At 44.7% G+C, this 14,453-nt stretch overlaps 1 protein-coding gene across 1 annotated transcript in view; it reads left to right on the top strand.

Annotated features, from left to right (window-relative positions):
- Positions 1-4,023: 4,023 nt before the first annotated feature.
- The window catches only part of LOC106593755 (DNA polymerase theta-like), a 29,299-nt gene continuing 18,869 nt past the window's right edge, over positions 4,024-14,453 (top strand). Inside the window, 4 exon segments of the mRNA XM_045711551.1 lie at positions 4,024-4,170; positions 4,321-4,555; positions 5,102-5,290; positions 5,757-5,887. Of these exon segments, the coding sequence (XP_045567507.1) occupies positions 4,024-4,170; positions 4,321-4,555; positions 5,102-5,290; positions 5,757-5,887 (702 nt within the window).

Raw genomic sequence — 14,453 nt, 5'->3', positions numbered from 1 at the left:
TAATTACTATATTATAACATTATAACATGACTAGATGTTATAACCCTGTCTTAATTACTATATTATAACATGACTAGATGTTATAACCCTGTGATCATTACTACATTATAACATTATAACATGACTAGATGTTATAACCCTGTCTTAATTACTATATTATAACATTATAACATGACTAGATGTTATAACCCTGTGATCATTACTATATTATAACATTATAACATGACTAGATGTTATAACCCTGTGTTCATTACTATATTATAACATGACTAGATGTTATAACCCTGTCTTAATTACTATATTATAACATTATAACATGACTAGATGTTATAACCCTGTGATCATTACTATATTATAACATTATAACATGACTAGATGTTATAACCCTGTGATCATTACTATATTATAACATGACTAGATGTTATAACCCTGTCTTAATTACTATATAATAACATTATAACATGACTAGATGTTATAACCCTGTATTAATTACTATATTATAACATGACTAGATGTTATAACCCTGTATTAATTACTATATTATAACATGACTAGATGTTATAACCCTGTCTTAATTACTATATTATAACATTATAACATGACTAGATGTTATAATCCTGTGTTAATTACTACATTATAACATTATAACATGACTAGATGTTATAACCCTGTGTTAATTACTATATTATAACATTATAACATGACTAGATGTTATAACCCTGTCTTAATTACTATATTATAACATTATAACATGACTAGATGTTATAACCCTGTGTTCATTACTATATTATAACATGACTAGATGTTATAACCCTGTCTTAATTACTATATTATAACATTATAACATGACTAGATGTTATAACCCTGTGATCATTACTATATTATAACATTATAACATGACTAGATGTTATAACCCTGTGATCATTACTATATTATAACATGACTAGATGTTATAACCCTGTCTTAATTACTATATAATAACATTATAACATGACTAGATGTTATAACCATTTGTTAATTACTACATTATAACATTATAACATGACTAGATGTTATAACCCTCTATTAATTACTATATTATAACATGACTAGATGTTATAACCCTGTATTAATTACTATATTATAACATTATAACATGACTAGATGTTATAACCCTGTGATCATTACTATATTATAACATTATAACATGACTAGATGCTATAACCCTGTCTTAATTACTATATTATAACATAACATGACTAGATGTTATAACCCTTTCTTAATTACTATATTATAACATGACTAGATGTTATAACCCTGTATTAATTACTATATTATAACATTATAACATGACTAGATGTTATAACCCTGTCTTAATTACTATATTATAACATGACTAGATGTTATAACCCTGTGATCATTACTATATTATAACATTATAACATGACTAGATGTTATAACCCTGTCTTAATTACTATATTATAACATTATAACATGACTAGATGTTATAACCCTGTGATCATTACTATATTATAACATTATAATATGACTAGATGCTATAACCCTGTGTTAATTACTATATTATAACATGACTAGATGTTATAACCCTGTGTTAATTACTATATTATAACATGACTAGATGTTATAACCCTGTATTAATTACTATATTATAACATAACATGACTAGATGTTATAACCCTGTGTTAATTACTATATTATAACATTATAACATGACTAGATGTTATAACCCTGTATTAATTACTATATTATAACATGACTAGATGTTATAACCCTGTGTTCATTACTATATTTTAACATGACTAGATGTTATAACCCTGTCTTAATTACTATATTATAACATGACTAGATGTTATAACCCTGTCTTAATTACTATATTATAACATAACATGACTAGATGTTATAACCCTGTCTTAATTACTATATTATAACATGACTAGATGTTATAACCCTGTATTAATTACTATATTATAACATGACTAGATGTTATAACCCTGTCTTAATTACTATATTATAACATAACATGACTAGATGTTATAACCCTGTCTTAATTACTATATTATAACATGACTAGATGTTATAACCCTGTCTTAATTACTATATTATAACATGACTAGATGTTATAACCCTGTATTAATTACTATATTATAACATTATAACATGACTAGATGTTATAACCCTGTATTAATTACTATATTATAACATTATAACATGACTAGATGTTATAACCCTGTATTAATTACTATATTATAACATTATAACATGACTAGATGTTATAACCCTGTGATCATTACTATATTATAACATTATAACATGACTAGATGTTATAACCCTGTGTTCATTACTATATTATAACATGACTAGATGTTATAACCCTGTCTTAATTACTATATTATAACATTATAACATGACTAGATGTTATAACCCTGTGATCATTACTATATTATAACATTATAACATGACTAGATGTTATAACCCTGTGATCATTACTATATTATAACATGACTAGATGTTATAACCCTGTATTAATTACTATATTATAACATGACTAGATGTTATAACCCTGTATTAATTACTATATTATAACATGACTAGATGTTATAATCCTGTCTTAATTACTATATTATAACATTATAACATGACTAGATGTTATAATCCTGTGTTAGTTACTACATTATAACATTATAACATGACTAGATGTTATAACCCTGTATTAATTACTATATTATAACATGACTAGATGTTATAACCCTGTATTAATTACTATATTATAACATTATAACATGACTAGATGTTATAACCCTGTGTTAATTACTATATTATAACATGACTAGATGTTATAACCCTGTGTTAATTACTATATTATAACATGACTAGATGTTATAACCCTGTGATCATTACTATATTATAACATGACTAGATGTTATTACCCTGTCTTAATTACTATATTATAACAATATAACATGACTAGATGTTATTACCCTGTATTAATTACTATATTATAACATGACTAGATGTTATAACCCTGTCTTAATTACCTTATTATAACATTATAACATGACTAGATGTTATAACATGACTAGATGCTATAACCCTGTGATCATTACTATATTATAACATAACTAGATGTTATAACCCTGTATTAATTACTATATTATAACATGACTAGATGTTATAACCCTGTATTAATTACTATATTATAACATGACTAGATGTTATAACCCTGTATTAATTACTATATTATAACATGACTAGATGTTATAACCCTGTCTTAATTACCTTATTATAACATTATAACATGACTAGATGTTATAACCTTGTGATCATTACTATATTATAACATTATAACATGACTAGATGTTATAACCCTGTATTAATTACTATATTATAACGTGACTAGATGTTATAACCCTGTGATCATTACTATTTTATAACATGACTAGATGTTATTACCCTGTGATCATTACTATATTATAACATTATAACATAACTAGATGTTATAACCCTGTATTAATTACTATATTATAACATGACTACATGTTTTAATGTTTTAACTCTGTGTTTCTCTCTGCAGTGTCCCCGACCCTGAGCAGCCACTCACCCCAAGACGCTCCAGTCGCCTGCAAACCGCTCACACACACACGCTGCCTGACAACACACACATGCTGTGTGACAACACACACACGCTGCGTGACAACACACACACGCTGCCTGACAACACACACACGCTGCCTGACAACACACACACGCTGCCTGACAACACACACACGCTGCGTGACAACACACACACGGCCCAGGAAGTGGCTGCAGGACAGGTGTGTGTGGTAGGAGACTCCTCTTTAGACCCTGGAGAGGAGATGCCTCAGGTGCTGGAAGCTCTGGATCCTGGAGGGATGAAATTAACACATGGGGTAGAGATGGGGGTATCTTTAATCCGGAGAGGGGTATCCCACGCCTCAGCAGCTCCAGCCCAGACCTCCCTGACACCAGGACCAGAGGACGGGGCTAAGGTTGGACTAGGACCAGATGTGTGTGAGCATCCAGGGCTGGTTCAGACAGCGGACCGTAAGGACCTGGCTCAGTGCCTGCTGTTCAGTGAAGACTCAGAGGACAGAGAGCATGCTGGGACGCTTCCACACAGACCTACGGACGCCCCACCCCCTCAGAAGAACTGTAGCTCCAGAGGGTGTGTTTTTACAAGTAGATTAATATACAAACAAAAAAACATAATTTGATCTCATTTTAACTTTATTGACGTGATTGTCCCTTTAACAGCCGTGTCAATAAATGTTTATTTCATTTGAATGTTGTCGTTGACAGTAGGAAGCGCAGGGCCAGGGGAGGAGCTCTGAGACCACACCCACAGGAAGAGGAAACGGTTCCTGCCAGAATGCTGACTCCCCATTGGACGTATCTGATGACTTCATCCTGTTCAGCCCCTCCCTCCTGGCGCGGGCGAGGGAGAGAGCGGCGCTACAGCGGTCTCTGAGGAACAACATGTCAGCCTCTGTTCTCACGCCCCCTACTGGGCTGGAGGCCAGCACACTCAACACCACAGGTACGGGATGAAAGAACTAGTCTGTGTAACGTGTGTGTGTGTGTGTGTGTAACGTGTGTGTGTGTAACGTGTGTGTGTGTGTGTAACGTGTGTGTGTGTGTGTAACGTGTGTGTGTGTGTGTGTAACGTGTGTGTGTGTGTGTGTAACGTGTGTGTGTGTGTGTAACGTGTGTGTAACGTGTGTGTGTATGTAACGTGTGTGTGTGTGTGTGTGTGTGTGTGTGTGTGTGTGTGTGTGTGTGTGTAACGTGTGTGTGTGTGTGTGTGTGTGTGTGTGTGTGTGTGTAACGTGTGTGTGTGTGTAACGTGTGTGTAACGTGTGTGTGTGTGTAACGTGTGTGTAACGTGTGTGTGTATGTAACGTGTGTGTGTGTGTGTGTAACGTGTGTGTGTGTGTGTGTGTAACGTGTGTGTGTGTGTGTGTGTGTGTGTGTGTGTGTGTGTGTGTGTGTGTGTGTGTGTGTGTGTGTAACGTGTGTGTGTGTGTGTGTGTGTGTGTGTGTGTGTGTGTGTGTGTGTGTGTGTGTGTGTGTGTGTGTTTCCCAGGGGTTGGTCTATCAGCGGTGTGTATGCGTCCAGACGAGCAGTGTGACAGGTTGTTGTTGTCCAGCTGGGGTCTACCTGCTGCGGTCCTTCAGCGTTACCGTCGTCATGGTGTCGTCTCCATGTTCCCCTGGCAGGCTCAGTGTCTCAGTCTGGGACGCGTGCTGCAAGGACAAAACCTGGTCTACTCAGGTACCCTGACCCCTTCCCCGTCCCAATCTACCCTGACCCCCTTCCCCGTACCAATCTACCCTGACCCCTTCCCCGTCCCAATTACCCTGACCCCTTCCCCGTCCCAATTACCCTGACCCCTTCCCCGTCCCAATCTACCCTGACCCCTTCCCCGTCCCAATCTACCCTGACCCCTTCCCCGTACCAATTACCCTGACCCCTTCCCCGTCCCAATCTACCCTGACCCCCTTCCCCGTCCCAATTAACTCCTGACCCCCTTCCCCGTCCCAATTACCCTGACCCCCTTCCCCGTCCCAATTACCCTGACCCCTTCCCCGTACCAATCTACCCTGACCCCTTCCCCGTACCAATCTACCCTGACCCCCTTCCCCGTACCAATCTACCCTGACCCCTTCCCCGTACCAATCTACCCTGCCCCAGAACCCTGACCCCCCCTTTACCGTTAACCTCTGACCTCTAATCCCAGCCCCAACCAGTGCAGGGAAGACCCTGGTGGCAGAGCTGTTAATGCTGAAGAGAGTACTGGAGACGAAGAGGAAAGCTCTGTTTATTCTGCCCTTCGTATCCCTGGCCAAGGAGAAGATGACCTACCTGCAGGTACAGTGGAAGGTAGACAGGGATAGAGGGTAGGAGAGTCAGAAATGTTCTGTGTATATGTACAGTGCTTTGCAAAAGTATTAAGACCCCTTGGATTTCTTCACATTTTATTGTGCTTTAAAGTGGATTTAAATGTCTTTTTTTGGGGGGGGGTCAACAATCTACACAAAAATTAAACAACAAAAATATAGCCGTTGCATAAGTATTCAGCTCCCAAAATAAATGTAGAAATCCATGTTTTTCAGTTATTGCACCCACGCTGCTCGCGCGCGCCAACGAGCGTCTGCGATGCCAAGGGCTAAAATAGAAGTCCTTTCTATTTCTGACGCAGATCGCGCTGCAAGTCCTGCCCCTCCCATCTCCTCATTGGTTTATAGAAGCAGGTACCCACGTGGCATCTCCTCATTGGTTATACCCACGTGGGTGATTGAAAGACGAACTGTGTTGCCGGTCGTCGTGGTAATACTGTGAAAGTTTAGATGCCGATCGCCATATAAGTTCAAAGATGAAAAAGCCTGGAAGGAGGAGAGATGACTAGAAACGATTCGGTTGGCCGTTTTATGTGTGGATTAATTGTCGGAGTAGAGGAGCTTGTGCATTTCAGGCAAAATAACAACTCAATGTTTATATCCCAGGTCAAATTAGCTAGCAACAGCAAGCTAGCTAAATAGGACAAATTAGCTAGCAAGTGCAAGCTAACTAGCTAAATTGCCATACATGTTTAATGCTTTTCGACTTGTCCCCAAATTGACATTGGTTCAGAGTTTGTTTTGATATTTTGACCTGCATGTCGTGATCACATTTGGTGTGGGGGACAAAATACATTTATGCACGATAGCGCACGATAGCGCACGATAGCGCACGCGCGCAGCCGGTTTGGGTTCCGTGTTAGAGCGTTCCACACCTGGATTGTGCAAGGTTTTGAATTTATTATTAAAAATTCTTCAACTCTGTCAAGTTGGTGGGGATCATGGCTAGCCATTTTCAAGCATTCTTTTAGTTTTGGGTTTTTGTATTTTACCCCCTTCTCCCCAATTTTGATTTTTGTCTCATCGCTGCAACTCCCCAACGGGCTCGGGAGAGGCGAAGGTCGAGTCATGCGTCCTCCGAACACGACCCGCCAAACCGCGCTTCTTAATACCCGCCCCGCTTAACCCGGAATCCAGCTGCACCAATGTGTCGGAGGAAACACTGTTCACCTGACGACCGAGGTCAGCCTGCAGGCGCCCGGCCCGCCACAAGGAGTCGCTAGAGCGCGATGAGCCAAGTAAAGCCCCCCCCCCGGCCAAACCCTCCCCTAATGGGGATGACGCTGAGCCAATTGTGCGCCACCGTATGGGACTCCCGTTTTCCTTAGTGTCTTAGATCGCTGTGCCGCTCGCGAGGCCCTAATGTTCAAGCAGATTTAAGTCAAAACTTAGCCACTCAGAAACATTAACGTCTTGTTAAGTAACTCCAGTGTAGATTTGTCCTTGTGTTGTAGATTATTGTTCTGCTAAAAGGTGATTTCCTTTTCCAGTGTCTGGTGGAAAGCAGACTGAACCAGGTTTTCATTTAGGATATATTTTTTTTACTTCCCAGTCCTTAACGATGACAAGCATACCCATAACATGATACAGCCACCACTATGCTTGAAGATATGGAGAGTGGTAGTCCGTGATGAGTTGTAGGGCTGCTAGGTCTGACCCCATGTAGTCGACTGGTCCATTGTTTGGTCGATAGGCTGTTGGTCGATAGGCTGTTGGTCGGTCGATAGGCTGTTGGTCGGTCGATAGGCTGTTGGTCGGTCGATAGGCTGTTGGTCGGTCGATAGGCTGTTGGTCGGTCGATAGGCTGTTGGTTGGTCGATAGGCTGTTGGTCGATAGGCTGTTGGTTGGTCGATAGGCTGTTGGTCGGTCGATAGGCTGTTGGTCGATAGGCTGTTGGTCGATAGGCTGTTGGTTGGTCGATAGGCTGTTGGTCGATAGGCTGTTGGTTGGTCGATAGGCTGTTGGTTGGTCGATAGGCTGTTGGTTGGTCGATAGGCTGTTGGTCGATAGGCTGTTGGTCGATAGGCTGTTGGTCGATAGGCTGTTGGTCGATAGGCTGTTGGTCGGTCGATAGGCTGTTGGTCGGTCGATAGGCTGTTGGTCGGTCGATAGGCTGTTGGTCGGTCGATAGGCTGTTGGTCGGTCGATAGGCTGTTGGTTGGTCGATAGGCTGTTGGTTGGTCGATAGGCTGTTGGTCGGTCGATAGGCTGTTGGTCGGTCGATAGGCTGTTGGTCGGTCGATAGGCTGTTGGTCGGTCGATAGGCTGTTGGTCGGTCGATAGGCTGTTGGTCGGTCGATAGGCTGTTGGTCGGTCGATAGGCTGTTGGTCGGTCGATAGGCTGTTGGTCGGTCGATAGGCTGTTGGTCGGTCGATAGGCTGTTGGTCGGTCGATAGGCTGTTGGTCGGTCGATAGGCTGTTGGTCGGTCGATAGGCTGTTGGTCGGTCGATAGGCTGTTGGTCGGTCGATAGGCTGTTGGTCGGTCGATAGGCTGTTGGTCGGTCGATAGGCTGTTGGTCGGTCGATAGGCTGTTGGTCGGTCGATAGGCTGTTGGTCGGTCGATAGGCTGTTGGTGGGTCGATAGGCTGTTGGTCGGGTCGATAGGCTGTTGGTCGGGTCGATAGGCTGTTGGTCGGTCGATAGGCTGTTGGTCGGTCGATAGGCTGTTGGTCGGTCGATAGGCTGTTGGTCGGTCGATAGGCTGTTGGTCGGTCGATAGGCTGTTGGTCGGTCGATAGGCTGTTGGTCGGTCGATAGGCTGTTGGTCGGTCGATAGGCTGTTGGTCGGTCGATAGGCTGTTGGTCGGTCGATAGGCTGTTGGTCGGTCGATAGGCTGTTGGTCGGTCGATAGGCTGTTGGTCGGTCGATAGGCTGTTGGTCGGTCGATAGGCTGTTGGTGGGTCGATAGGCTGTTGGTCGGTCGATAGGCTGTTGGTCGGTCGATAGGCTGTTGGTCGGTCGATAGGCTGTTGGTCGGTCGATAGGCTGTTGGTCGGTCGATAGGCTGTTGGTCGGTCGATAGGCTGTTGGTCGGTCGATAGGCTGTTTGTCGACTGAGATTGTTTTAGTTGAGCAGTGGCAAATAGTCATTTATTCTTCATGGTACATGAGTCGTGTCTGATTTGCACCTCTCTCAGTGGAATATTCCATTGAGGATGTTCCAAGAATAAAGGGGATTGTGGCTCAGATGAACAAGGCACGTCTCTCTCCAGAATGTTCTCTCTCCCGCCATTTCCTGGGTATTTATTGTTTCATAAATTCATTGTGTGCATGGGTTTGCTGTGTCTTATCAATTCCCCATAACACATATCACCTACATGTACTGTTAATTCACATCATTTATAATCTGCGATGTTGGTTATGGTAATTTCGGTTAATGCCTTCAATATATTATTACTACAGTCGCACCTGTCAATGTTGACATGATTACGCATATAGAAGTAGGACTAGTTTACCTGGCCTGCATGCAAATTTAGGCCTGTAAATGTGCTCATTTGGGGATGGCCGATTTAGTATTTCTGATTGTCTTAACTCACCACCAACTAATGAGCTGTTGAGTTTCTAAAAGTAATTTTTCTTCACCTGAAACAGCGAGTAAACAAAGTCTGTTTTGAACAATATTTCCAGCTCTCTCCCTTTCGATAACCACTCGGCATTAATGGAAGAAATGTAATGTTCTGATCCAGTGGAAACGTAAAATACCTGATTACTTCTTATCCCTTTTGCACAAATAGCCTACAGCTGTGTCTGTCCCAAGCTCACTGGCTTGGGACACTGAGGGTCCAGAATATTTTATTCAATGTTTCAAGTTCGTTGCATAAAGGCCCTGAATAGCCAATGTGATTTATAGGATATTTATTTAATCTGGGTATTTTTCTACCTGCAGGCTGCAATGTTAGGTGTTGGTTTTATGTAGGCCATTATAAATTAAATTAAACTGTTCCAAGAAAAATGTGCATATGAAAATCATAACTGGCACATATGTCTCTGTACCGGTACCCCCTGTATATAGCCTCCACATTGACTCTGTACCAGTACCCCCTGTATATAGCCTCCACATATGTCTCTGAACCGGTACCCCCTGTATATAGCCTCCACATTGACTCTGTACCGGTACCCCCTGTATATAGCCTCCACATTGACTCGGTACCGGTACCCCCTGTATATAGCCTCCACATTGACTCTGTACCAGTACCCCCTGTATATAGCCTCCACATTGACTCTGTACCGGTACCCCTGTATATAGCCTCCACATTGACTCTGTACCGGTACCTCCTGTATATAGCCTCCACATTGACTCTGTACCGGTACCCCCTGTATATAGCCTCCACATTGACTCTGTACCGGTACCCCCTGTATATAGCCTCCACATTGACTCTGTACCGGTACCCCCCTGTATATAGCCTCCACATTGACTCTGTACCGGTACCCCCCTGTATATAGCCTCCACATTGACTCTGTACCGGTACCCCCTGTATATAGCCTCCACATTGACTCTGTACCGGTACCCCCTGTATATAGCCTCCACATTGACTCTGTACCGGTACCCCCCTGTATATAGCCTCCACAATTGACTCTGTACCGGTACCCCCTGTATATAGACTCCACATTGACTCTGTACCGGTACCCCCCTGTATATAGCCTCCATATTGACTCTGTACCGGTACCCCCTGTATATAGCCTCCACATTGACTCTGTACCGGTACCCCCTGTATATAGACTCCACATTGACTCGGTACCGGTACCCCCTGTATATAGCCTCTACATTGACTCTGTACCGGTACCCCCTGTATATAGCCTCCACATTGACTCTGTACCGGTACCCCCTGTATATAGCCTCCACATTGACTCTGTACCGGTACCCCCTATATATAGTCTCCAGATTGACTCTGTACTGGTACCCCCTGTATATAGCCTCCACATTGACTCTGTACCGGTACCCCCTGTATATAGCCTCCACATTGACTCTGTACCGGTACCCCCTGTATATACCCTCCGCATTATCTCTGTACCGGTACCCCTGTATATAGCCTCCGCATTGACTCTGTACCGGTACCCCCTGTATATAGCCTCTACATTGACTCATTTACATTACATTTAAGTCATTTATCAGACGCTCTTATCCAGAGCGACTTACAAATTGGTGCATTCACCTATAATATCCAGTGGAACAACCACTTTACAATAGTACATCTAAATCTTTAAGGGGGGGGTTAGAAGGATTACTTTATCCTATCCCAGGTATTCCTTAAAGAGGTGGGGTTTCAGGTGTCTCCGGAAGGTGGTGATTGACTCCGCTGTCCTGGCGTCGTGAGGGAGCTTGTTCCACCATTGGGGTGCCAGAGCAGCGAACAGTTTTGACTGGGCTGAGCGGGAACTGTGCTTCCTCAGAGGTAGGGAGGCGAGCAGGCCAGAGGTGGATGAACGCAGTGCCCTTGTTTGGGTGTAGGGCCTGATCAGAGCCTGAAGGTACGGAGGTGCCGTTCCCCTCACAGCTCCATAGGCAAGCACCATGGTCTTGTAGCGGATGCGAGCTTCAACTGGAAGCCAGTGGAGAGAGCGGAGGAGCGGGGTGACGTGAGAGAACTTGGGAAGGTTGAACACCAGACGGGCTGCGGCGTTCTGGATGAGTTGTAGGGGTTTAATGGCACAGGCAGGGAGCCCAGCCAACAACGAGTTGCAGTAATCCAGACGGGGAGATGACAAGTGCCTGGATTAGGACCTGCGCCGCTTCCTGTGTGAGGCAGGGTCGTACTCTGCGAATGTTGTAGAGCATGAACCTACAGGATCGGGTCACCGCCTTGATGTTAGTGGAGAACGACAGGGTGTTGTCCAGGGTCACGCCGAGGCTCTTAGCACTCTGGGAGGAGGACACAAGGGAGTTGTCAACCGTGATGGCGAGATCATGGAACGGGCAGTCCTTCCCCGGGAGGAAGAGCAGCTCCGTCTTGCCGAGGTTCAGCTTGAGGTGGTGATCCGTCATCCACACTGATATGTCTGCCAGACATGCAGAGATGCGATTCGCCACCTGGTTGTCAGAAGGGGAAAAGGAGAAGATTAATTGTGTGTCGTCTGCATAGCAATGATATGAGAGACCATGTGAGGATATGACAGAGCCAAGTGACTTGGTGTATAGCGAGAATAGGAGAGGGCCTAGAACAGAGCCCTGGGGGACACCAGTGGTGAGAGCACGTGGTGCGGAGACAGATTCTCGCCACGCCACCTGGTAGGAGCGACCTGTCAGGTAGGACGCAATCCAAGCGTGGGCCGCGCCGGGAGATGCCCAGCTCGGAGAGGGTGGAGAGGAGGATCTGATGGTTCACAGTATCAAAGGCAGCAGATGGGTCTAGAAGGATGAGAGCAGAGGAGAGAGAGTTAGCTTTAGCAGTGCGGAGAGCCTCCGTGACACAGAGAAGAGCAGTCTCAGTTGAATGCCCAGTCTTGAAACCTGACTGATTAGGATCAGGAAGGTCATTCTGAGAGAGATAGCAAGAGAGCTGGCCAAGGACGGCGCGTTCAAGAGTTTTGGAGAGAAAGGAAAGAAGGGATACTGGTCTGTAGTTGTTGACATCGGAGGGATCGAGTGTAGGTTTTTTTCAGAAGGGGTGCAACTCTCGCTCTCTTGAAGACGGAAGGGACGTAGCCAGCGGTCAAGGATGCGTTGATGAGCGAGGTGAGGTAGGGGAGAAGGTCTCCGGAAATGGTCTGGAGAAGAGAGGAGGGGATAGGGTCAAGTGGGCAGGTTGTTGGGCGGCCGGCCGTCACAAGACGCGAGATTTCATCTGGAGAGAGAGGGGAGAAAGAGGTCAAAGCACAGGGTAGGGCAGTGTGAGCAGGACCAGCGGTGTCGTTTGACTTAGCAAACGAGGATCGGATGTCGTCAACCTTCTTTTCAAAATGGATGACGAAGTCATCCGCAGAGAGGGAGGGGGAGGGGGAGGAGGATTCAGGAGGGAGGAGAAGGTAGCAAAGAGCTTCCTAGGGTTAGAGGCAGATGCTTGGAATTTAGAGTGGTAGAAAGTGGCTTTAGCAGCAGAGACAGAAGAGGAAAATGTAGAGAGGAGGGAGTGAAAGGATGCCAGGTCCGCAGGGAGGCGAGTTTTCCTCCATTTCCGCTCGGCTGCCCGGAGCCCTGTTCTGTGAGCTCGCAGTGAGTCGTCGAGCCACGGACCAGGAGGGGAGGACCGAGCCGGCCTGGAGGATAGGGGACAGAGGAAATCAAAGGATGCAGAGAGGGAGGAGAGGAGGGTTGAGGAGGCAGAATCAGGAGATAGGTTGGAGAAGGTTTGAGCAGAGGGAAGAGATGATAGGATGGAAGAGGAGAGAGTAGCGGAGAGAGAGAGCGAAGGTTGGGACGGCGCAATACCATCCGAGTAGGGGCAGAGTGAGAAGTGTTGGATGAGAGCGAGAGGGAAAAGGATACAAGGTAGTGGTCGGAGACTTGGAGTGGAGTTGCAATGAGATTAGTGGAAGAACAGCATCTAGTAAAGATGAGGTCAAGCGTATTGCCTGCCTTGTGAGTAGGGGGGGGAAGGTGAGAGGGTGAGGTCAAAAGAGGAGAGGAGTGGAAGGAAGGAGGCAGAGAGGAATGAGTCAAAGGTAGACGAGGGGAGGTTAAAGTCACCCAGAACTGTGAGAGGTGAGCCATCCTCAGGAAAGGAACTTATCAAGGCGTCAAGCTCATTGATGAACTCTCCAAGGGAACCTGGAGGGCGATAAATGATAAGGATGTTAAGCTTGAAAGGGCTGGTAACTGTGACAGCATGGAATTCAAATGAGGAGATAGACAGATGGGTCAGGGGAGAAAGAGAGAATGTCCACTTGGGAGAGATGAGGATTCCAGTGCCACCACCCCGCTGGCTCGATGCTCTAGGGGTATGCGAGAACACGTAGTCAGACGAAGAGAGAGCAGTAGGAGTAGCAGTGTTATCTGTGGTAATCCATGTTTCCGTCAGCGCCAAGTCGAGGGACTGGAGGGTAGCATAGGCTGAGATGAACTCAGCCTTGTTGGCCGCAGACCAGCAGTTCCAGAGGCTGCCGGAGACCTGGAACTCCACGTGGGTCGTGCGCGCTGGGACCACCAGGTTAGAGTGGCAGCGGCCACGCGGTGTGGAGCGTTTGTATGGCCTGTGCAGAGGGGAGAGAACAGGGATAGACAGACACATAGTAGACAAGCTACAGAAGAGGCTACGCTAATGCAAAGGAGATTGGAATGACAAGTGGACTACACGTCTCGAATGTTCAGAAAGTTAAGCTTACGTAGCAAAAATCTTATTGACTAAAAATGACGAAAAATGATACAGTACTGCTGGCTGGTGGAGTAGGCTAGCTAGCAGTACCGGTACCCCCTGTATATAGCCTCCACATTGACTCTGTACCGGTACCCCCTGTATATAGCCTCCACATTGACTCTGTACCGGTATCCCCCTGTATATAGCCTCCACATTGACTCTGTACCGGTACCCCCTGTATATAGCCTCCACACTGACTCTGTACCGGTACCCCCTGTATATAGCCTCCACATTGACTCTG

This window comes from Salmo salar, unplaced genomic scaffold, assembly GCF_905237065.1.
Source record: "Salmo salar unplaced genomic scaffold, Ssal_v3.1, whole genome shotgun sequence".
NCBI lineage: Eukaryota > Metazoa > Chordata > Actinopteri > Salmoniformes > Salmonidae > Salmo > Salmo salar.
This window is presented reverse-complemented; position numbering and strand designations above follow the sequence as displayed.